Source organism: Scomber scombrus, chromosome 16, assembly GCF_963691925.1.
Source record: "Scomber scombrus chromosome 16, fScoSco1.1, whole genome shotgun sequence".
Taxonomy (NCBI): domain Eukaryota; kingdom Metazoa; phylum Chordata; class Actinopteri; order Scombriformes; family Scombridae; genus Scomber; species Scomber scombrus.
In genome coordinates, this window is record NC_084985.1 from 12,639,742 (window position 1) to 12,667,168 (window position 27,427).

Here is a 27,427-nt window from a genome sequence, read left to right on the forward strand (position 1 = left end):
TGTGGATTGAAAACATTTGCACGAGTATCATATTCTTTAAGTATTTTCTTCACATTATAGCCCCGTTTATTGAGCATTTTCCTGATTGATGCTTCCCCTGTTGTTTTTCTTTCTTCCTTAAATACGTTTCTTGCTGACCATCCAAGTTCTTGTATATGCTTTGTCAATCTCTTCTTTTTGCACACCAGCGATTCTTTTATCAGTTTCCATGGAGATGTGTGTGTGTGTGTGTGTTTGAGTGATTGAGTGAGTGAGTGACTGACTGAGGGCTGAGAATTAAAAAGCAGGGACGTGTCCTTTCCAGTCTATATTTTCGATGACTGAATGTGCCGTCCGTCCAGTAAACGTCCCAAGTGTGGCTTTTATATTTGGGAACATCATCAGCTTCCCGTTCAGTTTGGTCAAATCTTATCTTGTGTTCGGTACAGCTTCAATCAGTCCGATTACACCTTCAATCCCAATAAAATGATCACAGTAAAACCTGAGCGAACTCCACTCTAGATTACGGACATAAAAAGAGCAATGCATAAAGAAAAGATAATTTAAGCAACTCATTGTCTAATAACTGTCAAAACAAATGTTAATCTGTTTTCTGTTTTAACACCCCCATTTTATCCTCTTGATGGTGTATTTTTAAACAGATCAAAATGATTCATTCAAAGGATTATTACCATTTACAAAATACGGTTATCATTACGTCACATCTTCGTTTTCTGATCATTTTTCGATCCACATTTTACCACCAGTCTCATGTTTATGACACAGAGACAGAAAATAAACAACCCTTTAACGTGGTTACACCTTCTTCATCAGGAATTAATGCAACACCCTCTTTATATATGTATATATATATATATGTGCCCACGAAATGATCTATGACACATTCCGGATTTAATTATTAGCAATACACATTTATATAACATGTTTACATTGCAGATATCCAAATGAAAATTCCTTTGAACCAGAACAATTGCTGTTGCCTCCACACTTCCATGCCTATATGGACAGTTATGTTGGACTGTTTCTTGTTTTCTCAGTGACCAGAATAAAACAGATTACAGACTATTAAAATCCAAATGAGTCACCCGCAGATTGTATGAGATATTTTCAACACAAAAAACATCACTGAGCACCAAAAAGGTTCACATTTTTTCTAGTCTGTCATAAAACAATACATATATGCCCATTTGTGCATAAAAAGGGTTTCTTTTCTGGTCTGTGCTATTATTCCTCCTCGCTTCCTTGCAGGACTCAATGAGGGACAAAATCTGCAGTCCTCATTCTGTGCAAAAAGGCCTTCTGAAATTCAGCTGAAGCTTCATAGTCAGTCTGAGTTACTCAAATCAAGCATATATCATCCAAAGTTACCGTCTTCTCAGTATTGAATTGTCTACAATGGTACCTGGACTGCAGCTCAGCCAAAAAACACTGTCCAACCACAAGGAAGAAGAAAAAGACTACAACTTTGGAAAATACCCACTTCATTTGGCTAACTCGGACTGCTGAACCCTCATATTTGCTTCAGCTGAACTTAACGGGGCACTCTACTGATTTAAAGTCAAGCAGCAACTACCATCGCTCGAGGCTGAAGCTAATGCAGAAGTACTTTACGGTTTAATGCCACCAACGACCATTGGCTGCTGGCTCCAAAAAATCACCCTGTGGCTCCAGCTGACTTCCAATCAAAAAGGACTTCTCTTTAGAAATACTGTTTTTCAACACGTCTTAATTGCTGAATTCAGACCTTCTAATAAGTGTGCTGGTTGTCATTTACACTACAAACTAAAAAAACGGCTCCAATGTAAACCAACCTCACCAGAGTCTGTCTTATATATAAACATCGGTGTCAGTGTCATGGGGACTACAACCAGCTTGTGGAAACAGTTGCACAGTTTTCATGTTCAGCTTTTAACAGGATGCCCTGGGTAACAAACCAGCATGTTTGATAGAAATGTGAATTTACCAGACAGGACAAGTCTGGCAAAAGATATGATTGAGTCCATAATGGGAAATGTAGGACGTAGGAGTTTTGGATCTTCAAAAGTCTGGATATCTCAGCCTCTGCTGCTTTTGTTTTGATCGTGTTTTTTAAACCAGTATGAACAGGAGAAATAATTACAATGACCATTAACTCTTTAAATGTACTTATGGGTGTTAGTATTGTTAAAATGGACTTAAAAGAGCTAAACCTAACTTTTAATATGTTTTTGTAGTTTGAGTTAGTATCAGGACTTCAGGGACAGAATTAGTCTGAAATATGACTTGAATAATAAAGATCTTGATACATGTTCCCATGTTCAAAGACAAAAAACAGTTGCCACACAGTGAACCAGGGTCTCATTGGTAATCCAGCTCTGGATCCATTAGTCCCTGGTTTGCCACTAGTCATCTGTAATGACAATGACTGACCACACATAATAAGTTATTTCAGGCCATCCATCTGCCATGTTTGTTCCCAGAACACCTTGCAGCTTGAATCACGGTCTTATTAAAATGTTGTTATCATGAAAAAGCATCAGGCTCCCACTTTCTGCCAGCTAAAAAAAAGTGTATTTTTTTTAGGTGCGCAAACTTAAGTCTAATTAACACAATCATGTGTACTAAATATAAGAAGCAACTTGGACGAGCTTTGTTGTGGTCTAAAATCTCATTTCCATCTTAATTATTGGGCGCAGTGGGCGGCGGGCCGTCGTTGCTTCGTTTTATTTTGGGCTGTTACAAACTCCAGAGATGGTGGAGCGCAGGGCGGACTCGCCTGCCTTTGGAGGCGGTGGTTTCTCTTTCTGTCCATCTATCTCCGCCCTCGAGGGAGAGACTTCTCCGCTCACCGAGCACCTATTTTCCACGCACTGCTCCTCAGTCAAAATTAGCTGTGACGGACGGCGAGAGCGCAAAAGGACACCACGTCAATTTGGCACCGGATTCACCCTTCGGTATGAATTTCTGGATTATGGGGACGTCGCAGGGTGACGCTTTCCAAGATTAAACCAAACGAGGTAGAAACAAGGAGCGCGTACAAAAATGTGCACGAATCAAATAATGCACATATGATGCTGCACATACTCGAGATTTCACCTGTAAAAACCTCTGGGATATTTATTTTGTGGTTATAGTGTGCGCAATGTGCAGTCGGTTTGTGTGCAGCTCAGAGTTGGCATCACCTTCATAATTATCCTCATTTCAGTATCAGTAATCGGAATGATTAACGTGCATCGGGCAGCAGTTGTAACCATACATAATCCTTATTGTGTCGTTAATCTCTGCAGAGTGTTGTAAGTGTACATATAAGTGACAAATGATGAACTGAGGGGCTCAGTGGATCGTTAGACCAAACGCGCCAGCAGGAGTTCATATTGCTCCAAGATAATAAAGCGACGCAGGGGCTGTTTGAAGTCACATGTGCCCAGAACAAACAATTAAGATGACAAAACCCGTCCTCAGAAGAGATTGTCTTTATTACCGAGGAAGCCGCATTGGGATCACATCTCAGTTCCTGGATTGCAATAGAGTTGGAGGACAGGGAGCAGGGGAAGAAGAGAGAGAGGAGAAGCAGAGGAGAGCTGCTGAGCTGCACAACAGAGCTGCTGCTGATAGGCAAGCTTTGGTTTCAGTAATGGACTGAGCTGAAGGTGAGAGTCAGCTACACGTTTTTTTCTTCTTCTAGAGCCTCCACACCTGACAAAAGGCATGTATGGACACATTGCAGCTTAGGTGAGAAACAAAAGGAGCTTGATAACGTGAACACAACAAATTGGCCTAATGAATAGGTTAAAACGGTCTCTCACAGGGGACAAAACTGGCCATTTATTTGGAACCCGACTCTCAGGTCTGCACAAACTGATTCTGCCTTGGTCCCGAAAAGCTAGTAAACCTGGAACCTCAGCTCCTTCCCAAGTGCCCTGGACACCCACCGGATCCAGTCTGCAACCACAGATGTGACTAAGCTCTCAAGATTTCATCACCAGGAAGCCCTGTGATTTTGGGTAAGTGTTGTATACAAGTGTGGGCAGCAGGGAAAGGTAACCAAAAAAACGTGCATTGTTTTAAAATATCTATCGCATCTGATGACATTCATCATGTTTCAATTACTGACAAAGCATGCAGATTAGAAGTGAATTGCATCTATCCAGTGAAAGGTATACACACATTTACAATCATTATCTGATGGGCATCTAATGCAAAACTTCCTATCACATCTCACAGTCAAGTGTTCACCAGTGTTAGTAGCAGCTGGCCTAGAGAGGCTCACTGATGGAGGTGTTAGAGCTGCTTTTCACAGCCTGGATATTTGCCTGCAGCACAGACGGGCAGGTAGATTCCAGATGTTGATACAGCTGTGAAACTCACCAACGCTGCTCTGTGTCCTTGCAGCTATGGACACTGAGGACAGTTGCTGGTTTAGTGCTTTGCTGAACCTGAGCCTATCTATTTTTTTTTTTAAAGGGGGTGCATTACAGACTGCATGTAAACTCTGCATGATGACACAATGAGAGGTTCAGTTAAAGTGGGATATTAGTGGGACAAGTTTGCACTAAGATATTTTTAAATGGATGGGGTTTTTTTGTAATTTTTTTTTTACACATTTATTGTTGAGACTTCCTCCTCTCAGAAATGTGTAGGCTGTTAAAGTGGTTGGCACAAAAGCAAAATGGCACACTGTTTGAATTGGCACATGCTGAATTTGCATCACATTAAATGCATTTTGTGCCACAAATAATGAATGTGAATGATTGTCAGTTTGTATGAATTCAAAAGCATTGTGGCTTATAAGATATTATTTTAATCATCTTTTAAAGTATCCATTGTTTTTTAGTGCTAGTTTAGTAGTTCATAAAATGCCTTAAAATTGTGAAAAAATCCTCACAGTTTTTCAAAATCCAAAGATAAAAAAACTGAAAAAATAGCAAATTCTCACATTTGAAGATCTGGAATCACAGAATATTTGGCACTTTTTGCTCAATAGATGACAAACTGGTCTTATTGACTAATTGGAAACGAATTTCAGCTCTAATATAATGTCACACTAGTATCATGAAGCTGCATTTGTAACTGAAATTTCTGCATATAATATTTATATTCACAACACTGAGTTTCAATCAGTGGTGTAAAAATGCCAGCCAGGTGTTACAATACTTATTGGTAATTTAGTCTTGCAGGTTAGATGCCCCCACGGTGCATTTTGTTCACATAATAATGTTCATGGCACAAATCCCAGCATGTGACACTTGTTGCCCCTCACTGAGCAGATTATCATTTATTCATATATGTTTTTTGCAAGAGAATTTTAAATCAGCACAAACCTGCTGCTCCCTTCAGGTGATTGGCAGTCAGCCTCTTTAGAGTCAGCCAGACTTTCTTGCTCTTTTCCACTGATTTCACTGATACCTGTAGTTTGCCAATTAGTAATCTCTGGATGCCTAACACTGAACACCTGCACAGACAGTAGGAGGGGGTTTCTGGGTGTAGAGATATGCAAATGAGACATTAAGAGCTGGTTCTTTAATTTCACATAAGTCAGTCTAACTGTAGGCTCAGTTTACCATGATGGTGTTGCTCAATACAACAGTAGCTTAAATAACATTTGCTAACAACGTGTCCTACTTTAACTGGACTTTTCACTGGTGTCTCTGTGTATTTTGAAGGAATAGATGAACTTTATTTTTGTGATAGGTTTTTCTTCTTCTTTCATCTCAGCCGATAACTGCTGATGTTTGAGTTTGTAATGTAGCACAGATATGATTGGATGCCACCATCTTCATGGTCCATGATATCACACAGTTAAAGCAGTGTGGGCTCATGCATACAGTTTCCCTTCTCAAAAAAGAAAAAAAAAAACCCTCACCACAGTGCAGTGGAGAGAGAAGAGCGTGAGATAATGAAATGTCTGAGGCTGCACACTTGATAGAACAAGATAAGTCCAGCTCACTCTGACTCAGTGCCCCTCGAAGGATTTTCTCTTCCTCCTCCATATGAAATGCCTCTAAGATATGACCTATCTCAAACATCTCTCCTTGGAATTATTTTGTTGCTTCTGCTAAAATAGACAGAACGTGAGTCATAAATATGCATTAATATTTTTTCTGATTCCTCATGAACTGTTGAGAATTTGGACTCCTCACTACTCAAACATGGTTGTCAAGCCAGGGAGCCTGACAGCCGGCAAAGAGCTGATTTTACTCCAACAGCAAGTTTCTGTCATAATTGTGCTTCTGCTCTTCAGCCATCTTCAGTGCAACGCATGGAGGGTGCTTTCTCTTTCTGCCAAGGACAGAAAGGCTTTGTCAGTCTGTTTGAATGTTCTCAAAAAACAACAACATAGGAACTCTTGTCAGCGAGTTTCTGTCCTACTATCTTTTCAGATTGTTTTCCTTTGTCTGAAAATGTGAATTTCTACCTCATTCTGACAAAAACATGAGATATTTTTACCTTCCTGGTAATTATTCTCCATCTTGAGAGTTTAACATTGCAATGCCTCGTAATACTCATCTGCATTATCTTGCAGAAATGTGCAAAAATCCTTTCCTCATACAGTAATCCTCCTCTCAGTCTGTTTCTACCATGTTATCCAGCTCAGATTGCTCATCCTATATGGCAGCCCAACTACTCAACATGCCATACAGCTGTGACCAGCAGCTATTCAGGTTGAGAATGGCTTGTCCTCTGTCATGAGAAAATAATTGAATTTCTCAAATGCTCACGCTCTCCAAATGTCCTAGTTTGGACGGCACTGAAATATCTACAATATGAGCTGTTATGATTGTTTTTCCCCACCTCATTTCCTGTTTGTATAAACCTAAATTCCAATCAGGAAAGATGTGGGGATTGAAAATCTGATTTATCTGTAGGAATGCTTATCAATTAATCATAGTAACAGCTTGTGGCTGAGCAGCTTCGTGACATTTACCCTATGAGCCTCTAAAGGGCAGCTAGGATAAGCTCAATGTTGCTTGTAATATACTTTACTGTGGCATGCAGTTTGTTTTTGTTTGTGTTGTTTTTTGCTATAGTGTGCGAAAGTATGTGTGTGGTTGTCAGAGTGTGTAGTAGCCAGCAGTTTGTGCCTTAAATGTATTATCATTGCATTTGAGTCACAAAGCTTATTCAGCAACACTTGAAGGTTCATTAGACACACTAAACATTTGGATTAAAAAAAGTAATAATATTTTTTTTTAGAAACCTGTTTACCAAGTTGTGACTCTATTCCCCAATTGTATTCTCCTTGCCTGATTTGTACAATGTGAATCAACATTTAGCCACATACATTTTATGACAAAGACTATTAGATTCCTATATATTTTATGTAGATGAAAGCAATAACGTGGTTAATGTTTCTTGTGCTGCACCAATGAATCCTATGATTGACTGTGGAGTTGTACGTTTGTTTCATTAACCTCAAAAACCAAAACTTTACTTGTGTCTGTGCTGTATAGCTGCATGGACACATCCTCAAAGACGTGGCTGCCGCATCAGGGTCAGTTTGGGTTGGTTGGTCAAGCGGAGGTTTGCTGTGGCGGCGGGACTGGAGTTTTAACCCCAAGTGAGTCAGTTTAGTCCCATACTGGTCTACTTTTCAACCGCTGTCAACTGTGCCTACTGTGATTTCACAGCCTCCTCTGCAGTCTGTCGTGGTCCAATAAGATTTTTCTCTGTTATATATGTTTTTATATGTTCTCCTTCAGTCCTCTCTTTTCTCTGAAATCCGCCCGACACAACTATAGCCAATGGTTAATGAAAGGTTTAACATGCCCTCCAACCTCAGACAGCCGTTCTGCTCTTTTTTCTCTGCCATGGTTTTCTAGTCCTTTTCAGTACTATGAAGCTTTACAAAAAAGGGCCTCAATATATTGAGGATTCCTAGCACTCAATCCTCCACCGGAGCATCACTCACCCTCTGAGCCCTGCTTTGTCACACTCCCAGAGTTGTATTTTGATATCCTCCATGTTTGATAGCGCCATTTGCCTTTTACTTGGCTTTGATACACTCCAAGTCTCCCCCCTCTCTATGCTATGCTGTCTTTACTTCCCCAGATGAAAGCAGCCATTTCTGCTCCCTCCAGGGAAAGGAAGAGAAATTATTTTCTGTTAGTAAGCGCAGTGTGTAAAGCTGTTGTTTCAATTCAAACATTTACACTGACACAGTCATGTTTTGAACTGTTAGGGAGAAACAAACAAGAGGAAGCTCATACTTTAGGGCAATTCTTAGTTGAAAATCATGTTATTCTGAGCTGGGATGTGGTGAGATAACACAGAATCTCGGCACAGTCAGTGTAACGAGCGTCAAACTGCTGCTTGAGCTCTAGAGTTTCATTTTGAGAATTTTCAGCAGTTTAATTTGGGTCTCATCATTTACAAGCACGGCAATAATGCCTCTAAAAGCATTAGTAAAAATGAAGGTGGTTTGATGGAGAGGAGTACACAAGCTGCGGACCATGTTCCTATGGTAACTAGGCCACACTCCCGTTGGCTAGCTCACACAGGCGGAGGGACAAGCAGGAGAGAGTCGAGAATGCTGGAAAACACATGTAATAGAGACCAGCTTTGGATTGTTTATTTAGGTTTCTGTTCGTACACCCTTTTCTCCGCTCAGAGGGCATTTTACTTTTTCAAACAGGTCTCTTGTTTTCGCAGAACAGTGGTTACATTGCAGGATGTTGGAAGTCACTTTCCTTCCGTGTTTCGCCTCCTTTTTCTCCAAAAATATCTGCAAGTTTTCAAGCCAATCACAAGTTCTTTCCAGTGGCTCCCTCACGCCCACAGTGCCCCTGCTTCCTCAACCCCTCCACTCACCTGTGCTTTCAAATCCTGCAGCTCTTCCTCTTCTGTGCGTTTTACATTTACTTGATTGCAGTGTGGTTTCTAAAAATGGCACCAGTGGCTCTGAACACTGTCAGAAGTGTCACTTGCTTGCCCACTTTTCTCAGCAGAAACCCCGCTGATTAAGTTTTCTTATTTTAATATCTTGTCATTAATGCACCATTAACTTTTGAGTCAGTTATTTTATGAGTGTATATGTAAGGCTCACAATGAAGCTATTTTGAATATGTCACCCCTCCAGGTTTGCTTCTTCAGTCAAGTGAAGGTTTAATTGCATCAAAAATTAGCCCTTAAATGTATTCACATTAGATTTGAAAGCACCAGGCATAGCAAGACAAGAGATTATTCCATGAAGAAGAAGATTCTCTACATGCCAGCAGTGTATTGCTCCGAGTGCATCTCCAATGTCATTCTGCGTTTTTTAAATCACTCCTCAAACCTAAACTGTGTCAAACCTCCTGGGGCGATGCTTCCAGCTTGTCAAAGAGCCACGCCGTTGATGTGCAGAGGTTTTGCTCCTGTCAGTCATGCAGGCTGATTGTTTGGGCAGCTTGCTCTTAATGAATAGCCTCGACCCTCCACACACATTTACGCTGTCTGTGTCAGCAGCTGTGAAGCAGGTTGAAGCCATGACAGCACATAAACACTTAATTTCTAACACCTGACCCAAGCTTTTCTATAGGTTAATGTTGGCTTTAACAGCCAGGTCACTCAAACTGTAGAAGTTTCAATTTTATGTTCAGATTGTTTTGTGACGTCTTCCTCTGAAACATCTGCTGCCATCCTAGATATTACTGGAGCTACTTCCTACCCATTTAAAAATCCCCATGGAAACAGTTCACAGTGCACACAGTGCTGTTCAATTTTCAAATATCATCTTGGGATGATGTGAAGAGCAACTTTAACACCCTGTTTTAGCCTGAAACACCCGCTTTATCATATTCAAAACAATGTTTTCATATCATTTGTCCAGTGCCCAGAAGGAGCATGTGTGTGTACTTTGTGGGTGTAAAGTTCAAGAAAATGTTAAGTCACAGATTTTTCTCAAATTTTTACTGTACATAGAATTTACAAAATGTGGACTGCAAATTCCCAGTCCTAATTACCATTCGAGTCGATTGTTGACGTGAATAATATTTACTATACAGCAATTATGGAGACGTCCATATGACATGAATGAGACATCTGCCCTAGCAAGCCTGCCTGTGAGTCACCAGAGGCTTCGTGTTGTCAGATGCTCCAGACGAGACATAACGAGATCTTGTATGTATGTATCTGGTACTGGAAACACTGTGGGTGCGTTCCGATACCAATACTCTCATACTGATTAGTATGCCAGAAAAAGATGAAGTATGTCCCAATACATAATAAGTCAAATGCAGCATGCCAAAAGTACCAGGATGTCCTTCTACATTGGGTAGCATTTTGCAGGATGCAAGCTAGCATGCTTTACTGGCTTGTTCTGTAATGGAAAATTAAGTAGTATGTCCCAATTGTATGCATACTACATGATACAGTATGTACTTTTTAAGGGCAGCTGCAGTACGTACTAAAAGTAAAAAATAGAAGTATGCAATTTGGAGTGCAACATGTCACTCCAAGATAAACTGGACTGCACTATCACCATTGTGGACGCACTAATCATCGAGCTCACTCAGTTTATCTCAGAAGGCTCAGATTCTGAGTTAGTGACTATAATATTCTGTATACATTTATAGTGGCTTGATTGAAGCTGTTTGAATGCTATTTGAGCAAAACAAGCACAATAGATTTCCTGTGTCATATTTGTATTAAGCTGCAGTTTCTTGACTTAAAGTTCTGTGCCACCTTGACACCTGCAGCATATTTGTCCCAGCAGTATCCTCCCATGGGAATATGTGCCAAGCTATTTTTTTCCTAGTCATAGTTTTGTCCTCCAAATGACACAGTCAAACTTAAAAATAACTTTCCGTCTTAGTGCAACTGTGCGGGGTTGTTAAATGTTAAGTTATATGTGTGAAAACATGTTCACTTTTAATTTTGAGCTTTTTTGATAAAGTGCATTTGCCAACAAACAGGCACAACTCAGGACTTTAGTTTAGTTAGGGATGCACCAACCAACTTTTCTCTCCTGAAATGAATTCCTATGCTTCATTTCAGGGTTATTTCATCCATACTGTGTCATCCAAGTACATAGTGTATCTCACAGTTTGGTACTTATGAGGTCAGGGATTGCTGGGGTACTAAAAACTGAGGTGGTGACCAACTGTGACTGAATGTAATGTAACTGATAATGGCGAGAAAAAAGTATTTATATATATATATACACAGATTTTAAAAAAAAAATGGTGATACATAGGTAACACTTTACTTTAAGTCCCCCTATTTAGCATGTATATGCAGTGTATAAACAGTTAATAGATGGTTTATGGCACACTACAATTGAATTATAAGCAGATTTGTGTTTATTAAGGTGTAATAAACTCCTCCTTTGGACACCCAGAAGTGGAGGCTTACAGTTGTAATAATATAAAATCTGTCCTCATAGGAGAAGTTATAGTTGTTGACAATACTGTACATTAATAAACAATTAAAATGTCCTTATATATGCTCACAACTACATTATAGTTTGTTATAAACACTGATTAGATGTTAATATACTGCTTATAAAAGCTAAATAGGGAGAGCTTAAGTAAAGTGTTACCTATACACAACAGGTGAACATTGCCGTAGAACATACCAGAAATACTCAATTTCATTAATTGTAATGATAAAGAAAATATATATCTAATGAAATCCAATCTGCTTCATCAGATCAATATCGGTGCCAGTGAATCAGATTGACTTATCACTAATTGTAGTTTTAATGGTGACTGTTTTATCTGGTGCTGAAAGGAGAATTTAAGTTGTAGTTTATATTTCGTTAGGGCTGTGTATATTGTGATCTCTTTATACTGCATCTATTTTGTGACTAAGTCTGGTGAAATAAAAGGGTTATGGTTTTATATTAAAAACAACAAAGTTTCCAAATGTATATAAATAGAGAGATATATGCTAAAGGTTGAGTATGTTTCTCTAACACCCACTCACAGTCTTCCTCTTTCTGTCTTTCTCTCCCTCTGTATCACAGTTTGCTAGAGGCTGTTGCCGCCCACACACTCCGTCCTGACAGCAATTTACATTCAGAATAGCCCATGTGAACATATCCATGTGTTATAATATGTCACGTTTACTTAGAACGCCACATGTTGCAAGTGACTGTTTTTTAGTGGCAGAAAATGATCAGATCGATAATATGCTAAATATTCCTCCGCAGGGTCATCAGTCTATTCTCTGTGAGCTCGGCCTCTCTGAGAAGTGTGTTGAGATTCAGCCCCACATGAGACACAAAAGAAACCAAAATATTTCCATCATCTCAGGAACAGCCCCCCCCCCCCCAAAAAAAAAAAAAGGTCTGATCAGTTCACTGGCATTCGTGACACCACAAACAGGGGCGTTGTACAGCATGCTGCTTGGTGTTTTTCATCATCTTTATTGTGCAGTTGTGTGCCAATATCTTCAACAGTTCAAGTAGGAGCCCTTGGAGTTGTTTCCATGGATACCAAACAATTAGCCAGGATTCAGAATAGAACCTGGAGAGTAGCCTATTTACAGGCTTTGGGAGCGAGGAAATCATAGGATGACAGAGTGTCTTGATTCTCTGTTACAAAAGGGAAAAAAACGCAGTTCCTTTGGGTAATGGGTAATTTCTAAAAAAAAACTCCAACAGATCAATCTAAGCAAAAAATAGAAGAGAAGAGTAAAACATGAAACTGATTATGTTTTCTGCTTTAAGAGAACAACCTATGGATTGATAGATTAAAGATGCAGAAAACCCAACACTATACGGGTCCACTGTACAACCTGGGCTGAAAAATCCTCTCTCCCCCTTTTTTTTAACCTTTAGACATGCTTAATTCTTCCTTGTATTGCTGTCATCACAAACCCTGAACTGTGTGTAACTGGATGTAGACATCTCTGTCAAGAGGAAAATCTCAATTTTTAGGATTATGTAGAGGGAAGAGATCCATGATGTGTGCCAGAATTTCCCTTGAAAATACAAGGATCTTATAGGAATAGTTCATCATTTTGGGAAATATGTTTATTTGCTTTCTAGCTGAGAGTCAGAGATTAGAGGAGAAGATAGATGCTGTTCTTGCATCTGTCAAGTATGAAGCTACAGCCAGCAGCTGGTTAGTTTAGTTTAGCACAGAGACTGAAAAAATCTATCCTGGCCTTGCCCAAAAGAAACAAAATCCATCTACCTGCACCGATAATGCTCACTAATTAACACGTGACATCTTGATTCTTGAACATTTAATCTGTAAATAAAATCAGATTGTAATAACATCTATTTGTGGCTTTAGGGGAGGGATTATGCCAAACTATCTCTATTCCTATATACTGTACTGTTAAACACAGCCAGGCTAGCACTCTTTGTGCTAAGCTAAGCTAACCAGCTTCTGGCAGTAGCTTTATATTTACTGTACAGGCATGAAAATGGTTTCAGTTTTCTCATCTAACAAGAAATGAATTTCCCAAAATGTGCAACTCTTGCTTTAAAGTCTTGCTTCGTTCTGCTGTCTATTAAATCTCTCTTATATTCCTGTACTTTTGTAGTGACTTGGTTAGATTGTGATTTTGCAGTAATGTGGAAACAGTATTCGCTCAAAGATTCTCCTGCACCTGTATATTGACCTCATCTTTCTTTAGTCAACACAAAGTCAAATAGTGGAAGCATCAGATTCCCAAAAGACAGCTGCTCATACTTTTATCGATCTCTTGCCATGTTTCTAAGGTTGCAACACCCCAAAGTCAGACAAAGATGAGTCATTACAGCATGTTATTGCTATCTATTATATAGGGCTCCAATATAGCTCTCACATCCAGTTTTGCGTCACTTTCCTCTTGACCTTGGATACAAGAAGTTTTCCTACGGCAGCTGACCATAAATAGCTTTTTTCGCACACAAACACAAGTGTCTATCAGACTGTCACGATGTTTCTCTTTGTAGTGTTTTGGAGGCTGTAGCTGTCTGTCCTTTGTTGCTGAGCTTCGACTGACATCTAATATTTTGCATTGTTGATAAACTGGTATCCTACTTGTGATTAAGTGTGTCTTCTGTCATGATTTATTACTTATGATGTTCTTCTTTCTGTATGTGACCAAAGCAGCTGCAAGAGATAATGACACAAGAGAGGAGAAAGATGATGTAATAACTTGTAATAACTGCAGCTATACAAGTTTTTAACATGTACAAATAATTTGAAAGTATTTGAGGACCTCATAAAGGGTACAAGATAAAATGTTTTCAATTATGATTTAATGTTTGAATGCAATATGTGATTAAATCCATTTATAACCTATTTTAAATGATAAATTGATTATTTTTGCAATATTATTTCATCATCCATTCTTTTATCATTTTTGTTTACAAAATCAAAGGTTTTCTGTAATCTGTTCATGGTCTCATTAGAGTGTTAGAGCACTTTTAAAGCTAATACACACTATTAATTGTCATTTAGACTTACTCACCTGTGTGACCCTTACCTCACAGTTTATACATTTTATGCCTGGAAACATTTCCTCCCAATTTTTTAGCTCTCCTCTTAAAATTTGTATCTGTTTTGACACCACATTTGGCACATGAAATAATTGGACCTGAAATCTGAAAATGTGTGCTTTTAATATGTCATGTATTTCCCCATAATTGGCAGCCACATTCTTGTCGCTGTGACTTATGTGACATAATGCATTATTCTGTTGCTGCCAAATTTAGATGACACAAGCAATATTACAAGTTATGATGGCATTTTAATTTTGGGCAGCCCTACAGCAATATGAGAAAAGATTAATGGCTATCAGATATCAGCAGCCATTGGTCCGACTCAATTCAATGGATTTTGGTATAATTTATGATAGAGGATCGATCATCTACAGTATTTTGATATAGATAAAACTCAAACTAAACACCATATTATATTCATTAGAATAACACATTAAGAAGACTGTGCTTTCACATTGAACACCTGCATTTTTAAACTCGGTATTATATGATAGTTTTCATGTTTCATCTTTATTGATCACCCTTTTTTTCTTGTGTTTTCTTCTCTAATCTTTTTTTCTTTCTCATAGACCAATCTCGCAGGGCAAGTTTTGCCTCTGCAAGACAGTCAAGCATGGAGACTCCTCCGAATACCACCCCGCAGCCCTTCAGACAGCCGGTGAGTTCAGTAAAGCCTGATACACACATCCTGATGCTAGCATTTGTCATATGCAGCATTTTTGCTCACACAGCGAACACATACAGTTTGGCTTCCACTAATAAGCCACTAATTAGGGAAGCAATGCAAATGTGATGCTTAAATGACAGTTTACACTTAAAAGCAAGACTCTAGACTATACGATTTGCATACACCTGTTATTATGATAATTATTATGCAGTATATTCTTCCCATATTGGCACTGTTTTAACTCTACTCTAATTACCTGAATCTTCAGAGTTTCCTCAATCGGCGTTTGAAGGGCTCCATCAAGAGGGCCAAAAGTCAGCCCAAACTGGACCGGACGAGCAGCTTCAGACAGATGATTTTACCCCGTTTTCGTAGTGCTGACCAAGAGAGGTAAGTAACCTTTTTTATAAAGCATTCATATAATTGCAGGTGATATCATCCATTCAGCCTGTAGTTGCATTTATTTCTAAATTCGGTGTCATGGGGGTTTGGAGTCTGTCCCAGCATGTTTTGGGCAAAAGCCAGCACAGGTTGCCAGTTTATGACAGGGGTAACAAATATATTCCTTCCTCCTAGTGATTTAGTATCTGCAATTACAAAAAATATTAATCATGTCAAATCAAGTCATGTCATGAGCTCAAAATTTCTGATATGAAAATTGTCTATAATCAGGAGTCATAAGGTCATCTTAATACCCATATTGTTAAAGTTTATGTTGTGTCGAGATCATGCAATTATTATATGATCGTGGCAAAGCATTTAAATGATTAAACCATGGATTTGTGTTCCTTTGGATCATGTTTTTGGACTGTGAGAGGAAGAATCCAGATGAAACTAACACAAATTCAGGGAGAATATGCTCCTTGCATATAAAGGATTTTTTTGGTGTTGGTATGTTTGCTTTTATTTGATAGCTGACAGTGATTGGCAGGTTATGTGGAGAGAGAGAGAGAGAGAAGGCGGCATGATTTGCAGCAAACCTTCCCAGCTGGAATCAAATCAGGGAAATTGTGGTTGTATGGTATGCATTTTAACGACCAGGACGCCACCCCACAATCCACAGTTCTGCCCTACAGCCATCACATAGAAGACACATGCAGTACATGTAACTGAAACAAGCCTAGATCGGGGAAAGCTTTGAGATCACGGCACAAACTCAGCCATCAAGAGTCATATCTGTTCCTGCTTGGATGGCTGATGTGCTGCTTTGTGGGCTGAGTGTTATTTTAGTGAGTTAGCTGTGACTACTTTATGCTGAATTGCTTCTGCATGGAAACCGGTCACCCTTGTTGCTGAAGGCTACATTACTTGTCGAGCTGCAGCCAGAACATCGCTAACCCCAATTCCTTCAAGGTTGCCCGTTATAATAAGACGAGCTGATTGTACGCTGTAATTATAGTGTATAGTGGAGTTTGTGTAATTATGGTGCACTAAAGCAGAATGATGCCGTTGCTATTGAATGAACTGATAATGGTTTTGACAATTTTTATGTTCTAATTGTAAGAGTTGTCTTTTTTTATATCATGTATTTTTCGCCTCACATGTAGCTCTAATGAAGTCGGTCTCAGTTAGCTGAGCTGTCAGTCCCATACTGTGGTTAATACTGAAATATAGTGACAAATATTTCAAGTATGGATCATTTCAAAGAAGAAACATCACATTCTTCCCCTTAAAAATAAAAAGTTGAATTCAGTATGAAAACAACCTCTTGCTCATTTTCAATAACAACATAAAGAAACTGACTAAAGAGGATCTTGGGAAATGAGGTAATGTAGTAATGTAGTAAAATGTAGTCAAATCTAATGTGCCACAGTACACCAGGGTGTTGAGCAAAAGTTGCAATGTCTGGCTTTAATTATTGGCTTGCCAATAAATTTGGTAGATGTTCATGGTCCAGAGATGAGAGCATTAGCAGGTCAGATTTTGCACTTGTTCAACACTCAAAACCAATTAATTCCTATCAGATTCAGCTGTACTTGAAGATTATAGCTCAGATAGCATGTTAAACATTATAATTTGTATTATCCTAAAGAAATATGCTTTTTAATGACCTCCTCAAAGAAACAAATCTACACCACTCTTGTAAGTGCCAACTCTGTTTTTATGAGGCTGAAGCACAACATGGATCAATCTTAGACTGCCAGCGGTGCTCTGAGCAGCCGAAACGACCCTCTTCACTCAAACTGTGGCTCCTTATCAACCATTCTGACCAAAGCAAAGCCCTGCTGAATGAGGCACGTTGCCTTCAGTGATACCGTCACAGATGGCTTGAGCTTGTGCTTTCTCCAGAGCTTTTAACGCAGCGACTGAAGTTATTCATTGCAGTGATATTAATAGTAACATTACAAAACAATTTATCTCATCATTACTGTCATGACATTAAAAAGATAAATGCTGGTTAGTCAAGTTCATTTCATGTCTGCATAACAGGAGCATAATTATACACACATCATATGTAGGTGCAAGGCTGGAAAACGGTGTCTATTAAAAAAATCATTACTTACATACTGACTCCAAACTACAAATGTGTTTAAATAAGTACAAACTCTTGGAGACTAGTGTGTTTTTGATTGAGCATTCATTGTTTTGGAATGATTTATCAGCCTTAAGTGGGACTCTTTTCATTGATGCACAAAAGGAAAATTCTTATGGAGGTTATTTAAAAAATCTATACGTACATTCAAATATCTGTAGGAAGTTCTAGTAGAATTGCTACATTTATCATGTCAGTGTAATTTCTATAATTCAATCGTGTCAGGGTGCAATAGCCTGCAACACTGGAGGCTCTCACGACTGCTTTTTCTTGTTTTGTTTTCTGACATGAGGTCACATCCCAAAGGAAATCTGTCTCGCACTGTGATCAAAATTGTATGCAGTACTCCAGTCACAGAGCACATGTGGGAAAAGTATGAAGATGTAGAGAGGGAGAGGCAGAAAGTAAATATGTAATGCTGACAGTACATTTTCCTCCAGCCATGGGAGATGCATAATATACATTTTTAGGGCAGGTGTGGATGTCCGATGTGCAGTAATGTGTTTTAAAAAAATCCTTTCTGCTGTAATGCAGTGCAGGTAAAACAAATCATATGCTAACCTAAGTGGTACTGTGGAGGAGGTGGGGGGGAAGCTTAATAGCGTTGGGGGTAAGAGTAGCTTTCTGCCCCAGTCAGTGTGATTTCCCCACTGCTTTCACAGCCGGCTTTAAGTTCTGCCCACACAGGCTTAATTCACTCAAGTTGACTTTGCTATAAACCCTCGGCTATCCAACTTCACACTCAAGCTTTCCAACGCAGCTGCTCTACACTCTGCTGCCAAGTTGGTTTACCAAAGCAGTTTTCATGTACTGCGTTCTGCAATGGCACTGTAAACCATTCACTGCACCTCTGACCGATATTAAAAAAACCGGCCTTAATGGAGTGCGTCTCATTTCTTGCATAATTATTATGTGTTTCTGTAAAGCTTCAAATCTCTTCTTTTCTCTTTTTCCCCACCTCTTATGTTCAAAGCCAGTGTTTACAATACATTATGCTAGCTCCAGCTTTTAACTGCACAAAAACTCCACATTTTCAGTTCACTGTTTATACAACCCAGTTTAGAAAAGAAGAGTTCAACATTTTTTGGGGGAATATACTCCCTTTCTCGCTGAGGGTTAGATGAGAAGATTGACATCTCTCCTGACTTGAGATGATAACACACAGAGAAGCTGCAGGTTTAATTTGGTTTGCCTCCTTTTCCCACAACTCTGAAGTAAAATGTTTTCCTCGCTACATTTCTTTTCTACTGACCTTGCTTCACCTGATAGAGCCCTTGCTCCACCACCACATCTTCTTTCCTTCACAGAGCTGCCCTCCTCTAAAGGTCCCCCTATGATCAGCCATAATAATCCTTTCGTTTTTAGAACTGAACTACAGTATTCCTGCAGGCTGCTTCTCTTTCTTTTTTCACCCCATTTTCACAGTGGGCTCAGCTCACATTTACTTTTTAACATTCTTGCGTAGCTATTGGAAATGATAAGAACTGCCTTTCCAGACAACAACACAAACTGAGACACTGTGGGTTATTTCCATGCAGCTAACAAATGACTCACATGCAGCTGAGGGTAACATGAGCCCAGAGGACAGCAGACTAGACTAGAACTAGAACTGGAAATCTGGTAGTCTTGAATTTTCCATGAAACTCATTATAAGACGATCAGATCTCTAAAATTCATGTAGAGATTGCATGAGTGACACACAAGGATCTCTGAGCTGCAGTGACTCATTTTGTGTCATATAAAAATTGTTATGGATAATTATGATCAATATATATATATATATATAACTATGCCTGAGATTTAAAAGTGAATACATCTCCTCTTATTCTTCTTCTTCTTCTTCTCTCAACCAGGACACGCTTGATGCAGAGTTTCAAAGAATCCCACTCCCACGAATCCCTACTTTCTCCCAGCAGTGCTGCAGAGGCATTGGACCTAGTTTTGGATGAAGATGCCATAATCAAACCTGTCCATTCTAGTATTTTAGGACAAGAGTACTGCTTTGAGGTGTTTACAGTATTTACAACCTGTTCATTGTCCCTGCCTCCTTTTGTATAACCAACAAATCCATTTTAGTTTGATAAAATGTTCCCAACATGTTGAGATTTCAGGGGTCCTTTAAGCCATTTATTATAAGATAAATGAAGTGAACTAGTCATTTAGGGAATTTGAAACCTTTAGTCATTTATTCAAGTTGATGCCAAAACGTTCTCTGGTTCCAGCCTCTAAAATGTGAGGATTTGCAGTTTTTACCTTGTTAATAGCTGTAAACTGAATATCTTGGATTTTTTAATGTTGGATGGACAAAACATGGAATTTGAACATGTCATTTTTTACTACTTATAACATTGTAACCGAACCAATTAAACAGATTAATTGATGAATGCAAATAATAGTTGAGAAATATTTCTCTTACTTTCTGTGTGTAGGGATCATGTATGTACTAAAAACTGTACAATTTGTGTCTCCAGGTGACCACTAATTCAGGGACAAAATGTTTTGCCTGCCGATCAGCATCAGAGAGGGACAAATGGATTGAAAATCTGCAACGCGCTGTCAAACCTAACAAGGTAGACACCACATAGATTATTTTTTCAAATTCCTGAAAATGATAAACAATATATTGTTGAAGCTGCTGAACTGTCGTTTTATCAGACCATCCAAACCAAAGTTATAAGGCTTATAATGTCAGAACTGATGTAAATAAGGACTGTTATAATCCAGTAATAGAACTCCTCGGTCGTCTCTCAGGATAACAGCAGACGGGTGGAAAATGTGCTCAAGTTGTGGATCATTGAAGCTCGAGACCTCCCGGCTAAGAAGCGCTATTATTGTGAGCTGTGTCTGGACGACATGCTGTATGCCCGCACCACCAGCAAACCCCGAACTGACACCGTATTCTGGGGCGAGCATTTTGAATTTAACAATTTGCCTACCATTCGTAGCCTTCGTTTACACCTCTACAAGGAAACAGACAAAAAAAGACGCAAGGTAAATGAAGCATTTCAGTTCATTCGTTCATATTTATTCTGTCTTTATTGATTTATAAATACAAGTTCCAGTGACATTAAGTGCAAAATACAATTCAGATTTGTTACAGTTAAAGTTTAAATCTTGTACAGTATACATTATAAGCATTGTGGTACAAAAATTAAACACATGCTGTTATGATCGTCTCTAGGAAAAAAGCACATACCTTGGCCTTGTCAGCATCCCCATTTCCAGCATCACGGGCCGGCAGTTTGTTGAACAGTGGTACCCGGTCATACAGTCCAGCGTTTTGGCCAAAAGCGGTGGTGTCGGAAGCACAAAGGTCATCAATGCCTCGCTTCGTGTAAAGTCTCGCTACCAGACTATGAACATCCTCCCGATGGAGCTGTACAAAGAATTTGCTGAGTACACTACCAACAATTACCGAACACTGTGCGCAGTTCTGGAGCCACTGTTAAGTGTGAAAAGCAAAGAGGAGGTGGCGTTTGCTCTGGTGCACATTCTTCAAAGCACAGGGAAAACCAAGGTAAGAAAAGTGTCAGACGGTAACTTATTGCATGTTGTTTTGTCAAAGTAATTTCTGTTCCTGTCACTCAATTGTGTATTTGATTTGACTTTCTTCTGGATCTGGATTGTATGGGTCATGTTTTCTCTGCTGAACTGAAAATGCAATCTCTTCTCAGGAGTTCCTGTCTGACATGGCGATGTGTGAGGTAGATCGATTTATGGACCGTGAGCACTTGATTTTTCGAGAGAACACACTTGCTACAAAGGCTGTGGAAGAGTACCTCAAATTGATAGGTCACAGATACCTCAAGGAAGCTATAGGTAAGGCTATGTTGCTGACACCAAATGATATTTCCTGAAGGGAGTATCTGACACTCGCAGTAAGTCAACCGTTGCAAAAATTAATGGTTAAATGCAATTTTTTTCTTCTGTTCTCTTGTTCAATGAAAGCAAATAGTTTTTAAATGAATGGATGGCAGCATATGAGAGATCTGTTACTCACGCAAAAGTTAAAGTTGGCTAAGTTTAACTTGTTTAAGAGTTTTCATGCACAACATCCACAATCAAACACTTGATGCAGAAAACAACAAATCAGTCATTATTAATATTTTAGTACTGTAACCACGAATCCTGTATATTTATTATTTGTGTATATTTTAGATTAGTTTTTAGGCATGCTAGAAGCTAGAGCTGCAACCATTAATCTATAAGTGGATCGGCAGATCATTAATTGGCAACTATTTTGATTGATCAATTAATTGTTTCAGTCATATCAAGCAAATATGTCCAATGTCCAAGTTCCAGCTTCTGAAATGTCACTTTTTGCTGTTTTCCTTCATCATACATGACAGTGAATTGAATATCTTATGGTTTTGGATGGTTAGTCACATAAAACAAGCAATCACACAAGAGCAAGAACACAATTGTCAAATTAATCAAAAATGAATATAACCGTTGAAGGCATGCCGGAGGCTCTAGTGTTGGATCTATCATTCTGTCTGTCTGTCGCTTGCTCAGTCAGTCGCCCACCACTTTGGTCCAGACTGAAAAATCTCATCAACTACTTGGATAGATTGACATGCAATTTTGTACACACATTAATGTTCCATTAAGGCGGAATTATCACTTTGATGATCCTCTGACTTTTCGTCTGGCGGCATCATATCATCAGAATTTTATTTAGTCCAGTACTTTGGTTTGTGACCAAATCTGCAAAACTAGTGACACCCCCATCAGCTGTACTGTATTTTGTGTTAGTACATTTTAGCATGCGCTAAACCAAGATGGTGAACAGGGTAAACATGTGCTAAACATAGGTATATTAGCTTTCTTGCATTAGCTCAAAGAGATACTGTGCCTGAGTGTAGCCTCTGCTTCTAGCATGACTATAGACTTTGTCTTACATTATGTTTTAGATGGACCAGCCATTGTTTTACAAATCATTTATTCACATTTTAGTGTATCCTAATATTTTATTATCATAATCACACAGTATCATATTCACAAAAAAGAACATTTGATTTTTACTTTTGTTCTCATCTCTTTATACAGCTGTAAAAGTTGTTTAGACCTGGACTTTTTGTATAATGATTCATGTTGGGAAACATATTGAGAATGTGATGTCTGACTTACAGGTGACTTCATTCGAGCCTTATATGAGTCTGAGGAGAACTGTGAGGTGGACCCCATGCGTGTCCCACCATCAGTGCTCGCTGACCATCAAGCCAACCTTCGCATGTGCTGCGAGCTGTTACTCTGCAAGATTATCAACTCTCTCTGGTCAGTTTTTCCACATTTGTACCTTTTAGATGAATGCATATCTGTTATAGAACATTGAATTTAGTTTTGTAACCTGATTCCAGAAAAGTAATTTTGCAAACTCAGAAATTACAAAATTCTAACATGATAATAGTGAGTTATTTTCCAGTGCTAAACTCAGTGGAAACATAAACAGGAAGTTAGAGCTTTTGAAATAGGTTGCATAAGCACATTCAACATCCATAGCAGAGTACGGTCCAGTAATTATCCATATGTTTTACTTCGCTGACCTTGGCGAATTCCTGCTGCATTTTATCTTCCACTTCTCTGTGACAGTGGGTAATAAAATCAAGTTCTTGTTTCAGCATATTTCCCCGGGAGCTGAAGGAAGTTTTTGCCTCATGGAGAGCCAGATGTGCTGAGCGTGGAAGAGAAGATCTTGCTGACAGCCTCATCAGCTCCTCCCTGTTTCTTCGCTTCATGTGCCCAGCCATCATGTCCCCCTCCCTGTTCAACCTAATGCAGGAGTACCCCGCAGAACGCACTTCCCGCACGCTCACGCTCATCGCCAAGGTGATGCAGAACCTGGCCAGTTTCAGCAAGTGAGTGTCTGCCATCGCCTGTCCTCTGACACAACATTCATTTGATTCAGTTCATTTTTAGATTTGCAGACGGTGGCGCTTCTGCTAGGTGGGTTGCATGTCACAGGGTAACATCACAGAAATAGAGGCTTGCGGTTTTGACACTGAGGGTATAAACTGTTACTCACCCACAGTGAGCTGCAAGCCTTTTAGCTGCTCTGACTTTCGCTTTGCACTTTTTCCCTACTTCAAAAAAAAATATTAACAAAATTCTGCTGGCTTAAATAAGCACCTATAATTAAGACATCAACAGCTGTGAGTGGTTTGTGGTGAGTACAAAAAACACTCCAATGATCACACATGTAATAGTTTAGAGCGAGTACATTTACATGCACACTGGTATCCTAGTTATAATTGGGTTTTTGGAGTATCCTGGCCATGTTTTTCAGCATGGAAACATCATATTCATCATAGTTTCAGAACGCAGGACAAGCCCTTACCCTGGTTTCGACCTGCATACACTAGTTGGAGTATTCGATAGAAAGCAGTATACTGTGGCATTTAAACACCTTATCCAAGTTTCTTATCATTCTCTGCCATGTTCGTACATTTGGATGCATCCTCAACACAAGTTGCATAGTAGTTAGGAAGATAAATAGTGTAATTATGGTCTAAATGCTAGAATGAAATTTAAAGTCTGACAGTGAATGTTTATTGTTGCTCTCATCTTCCTTTACAAATGATTAAATGCAGAAGCTATATCCAGCAGTTAGATAATAAAAGCAGCAGTTTTCAGTTCAGGCAGCCAAAAATAATAATGATGGTAATCTTTGAGGTAACTCAGTCAGAACAGAAACAACAGATTTGGAGGATGTGGAACAGAGATACATCTGCACCGACACAGACAATCAGAAACCTGGTTACTGTTAGCATAATTTAAAGAGGCATATGAATATCCAGGTTTGTCATTGTTTCATGTAAACATTGCATCCCAAATATGATCGAAACTGAAATATTTATGCATGTAAACATACCCACTGATGTTACATTGTTTTATACTCAGTTAATTTGTGCAGAACATTGTAAACCGAACAATAAAAATGACAATCACTTCAACGTTATGACATTTAACACGAGATTTTATTTGACTCATCTCCCATATGTGAACTTTCAACATCCAGTCCATCCACTAACACAATGTACTGTGTGTTGCCATCCTTTCCTCTTAACGTCATAATGTATCTATACACTCGGCAGGTTTGGACCCAAGGAAGAATATATGTATTTCATGAACGAGTTCTTGGAGATGGAGTGGGGCTCCATGCAGCAGTTCCTCTATGAGATTTCCAACATGGACACTGGAGGAAACGCTGGAGGCTTTGAGGGCTACATCGACCTCGGCAGAGAGTTGTCCATGCTTCACAGTTTACTGTGGGAAGTTATGGGACAGCTTAGCAAGGTAGGTGGAACACGATGATGAATAGCTCTCTTCCTCTTAGAGCTGGGAAAAAAGTTTTCAGTTTCTGCCAAACTAAAGGTATGAATATTGTTTGAACTCTTAACAAATGTGGAATAACTTCTTAAATATTTAACTCTAATGCTTGCTCTGTTAATTCAGTGAAATTATTCTGTAGATGTACCATAAAGAAGGTTATAAATACTTTACTCTCATTCTGAATATTGTCTCACAGGTTGATTAATGTGAGATTATATGCTGGTTTATGTGCTTTTTATTGCTTTATTCAGTATTTCATAAGTGACATTTGAGTTTTATGAATGAATAAATGAGTAGGATATAACAGAAGTTCCCAATCCCTGGTGCGCAGACCAGCACTTGGCCACAGAAATTGGCTGCAAAGAAAAGATATGATTCATCAAACACAGAATAATAATGAAAAATTGAATAATACATTAATAACAATAACAAGTAATTACCTTAAACTGAGGAGTCTGACTGTGCTGCAGCTCTCCTTAATCATTTGAACCTTCAATTTGACCTTTATTTAGATCATGGTTGAATAAAAATGCTCAATAAAACAATCTACAGTGCAAAATAATTTTGGGAACTCCTGGTATACGACATAAGAAGCTTGGATTCCTTGATTTTTAAAACCGTTCCATGCTGTAGGACGCTATTCTCAAACTCGGACCCCTACCACGGCTGCTGAATGACATCAGTGTCGCCCTGAGGAACCCGCAGCTCCACATGCCTACAAATCACCAGCCAGACCGACCGAAGGACAGACTCTTCTCCCGACCGTCTTTCAACCGTCTCATGTCCTCCGACTTCCAAAGCCTTATGATGCGCGACTTAAACAGGTATCTCGTCATTGTTTCTGTTTCTTTTAAAATATTTTTGTTGTCAATTTTACACGTGAAATTGGATTCGTATGTCCTTTGATAGATTATGGACTGTGCACCGCAATGTTAATGGTTTTACACTTAAACACAGCGTTCATTATCAAGACAATGTCAATGGGCATAATTGCAAATATGCATCTGTTTCACATAAAGAACGCAGCTTCACATGGATGTAATTAACAGTAAAGCACAGAATACACAATAAATGAGAATTCAGTAGCTCAAAACATAACACTGGTCTATTTCTAAGAACCCATAATGCTAACGCTAATGCACCTCTTAAGGCTTTTTAAGTATTTTATCAATTAGTAATTGCCAGCACCATCTGTTCCCAGAGTCTTTCACTCAGACCTCTTTCCTCTGTTTCAGTTCATCTCATCACTCTGCTATTATCAAGAGACAGTTGCTCTCATTAAAGACTAACTGTTTAAATAAGAACTCTTTACGTAACAGAAATACCAGTGGTAATATCAGAGCAGTTATTTTGTATTTGCCATTATAAGTCCGTCCCACTACCTATGCATTTGTCTGTTGGGATCAAAATCTGTAGCCATAAACACGTTCTTGAATGAGAATTATTTAAATCTGCTGCATGCAAGCATGAAAGGACAGAGATCAAATGTTTTGGGAATTCAAACAGACACAAGGAGCGACTCACCTGCCACTCCTCGTAGCTCTAACCTCAGAGGTATCAGGGCTGCGAGTGACTGACAGGCTGGCGTTATGCCTTCTCCTCACTGGGTTTTCACATGTTTTATTATGAAACAGTTCATATAATGAAACATGAGCGGTTCTTGCACACCAAAAAAATCATCATTACTGAGAAATACATAGGATCAAAAACTGGAACCAAGCAATCCTGCCACTATCAATCATTTGAACTCACTAAAAATGTTAATAAAGAAAGTATAAGATTAACAGTGTGTGACATTTCCTGGTTTCTTCTGTCTTTATTATTGGCTACCAAACCAATCGATTTATTTTTATAATTTGGAATTGAATCCATAAAACTTGCCTGCTACAGCTTCAAACACTACATTTACTGACCATATAATTGATCAGTTGATAAAATAAATAAATAGTAGGTACGACGTTACGACAAATTAAATGGGAAAATAAAATAAATAAGATATTTCAGGAGCAAATTGTAAAGTCTCTTTCTGTTGCGTACCTGTAGTTCGATAGACATCTCTCGCCTACCTTCCCCTACGACTGGAGTATCAGCCGTCGAATCCCTCTCATCTAACCTGAACATGAGGCGTCACGCAGAACGAGACCTCCGCTCATCACGGGAAGTTTTCTACGTGACCCGCCCGCCTCTGGCTCGATCCAGCCCCGCATACTGCACCAGCAGCTCTGACATCACCGAACCTGATCCAAAGGTATGTAACTGTCCGAAGGTAACTGTTCATTTTCTCACTGGTTCTGTGTTTCTGATTAATGTCTTAATTCTGTAGCTCAGACCTCAGGTGTCAGTATATATGATGTGACATATTATAAATGTAAAGTACTAACACATACATCAGAAAATTACGTAATCTGGGAGGTGAAATCATGCGACTGTGGTTGACTTGTGGTGGATGCTTAAATTTGACTGCACTGCTTGGAGTTACTAATTTTATCATTGATGA

General features: G+C 39.0%; 1 protein-coding gene across 1 annotated transcript in view; it reads left to right on the top strand.

Annotated features, from left to right (window-relative positions):
• The first annotated feature begins 7,434 nt into the window (after positions 1-7,434).
• Positions 7,435-27,427, top strand: part of LOC133996321 (ras/Rap GTPase-activating protein SynGAP-like) — a 31,849-nt gene continuing 11,856 nt past the window's right edge. The window contains exons 1-13 of the mRNA XM_062435869.1: positions 7,435-7,537; positions 14,968-15,056; positions 15,334-15,455; positions 19,452-19,605; positions 20,070-20,168; positions 20,329-20,589; positions 20,780-21,115; positions 21,273-21,417; positions 22,731-22,875; positions 23,220-23,456; positions 24,693-24,894; positions 25,564-25,754; positions 26,974-27,178. Of these exons, the coding sequence (XP_062291853.1) occupies positions 7,435-7,537; positions 14,968-15,056; positions 15,334-15,455; positions 19,452-19,605; positions 20,070-20,168; positions 20,329-20,589; positions 20,780-21,115; positions 21,273-21,417; positions 22,731-22,875; positions 23,220-23,456; positions 24,693-24,894; positions 25,564-25,754; positions 26,974-27,178 (2,289 nt within the window). The remainder of the gene's footprint in view (positions 7,538-14,967; positions 15,057-15,333; positions 15,456-19,451; positions 19,606-20,069; positions 20,169-20,328; positions 20,590-20,779; positions 21,116-21,272; positions 21,418-22,730; positions 22,876-23,219; positions 23,457-24,692; positions 24,895-25,563; positions 25,755-26,973; positions 27,179-27,427) is intronic.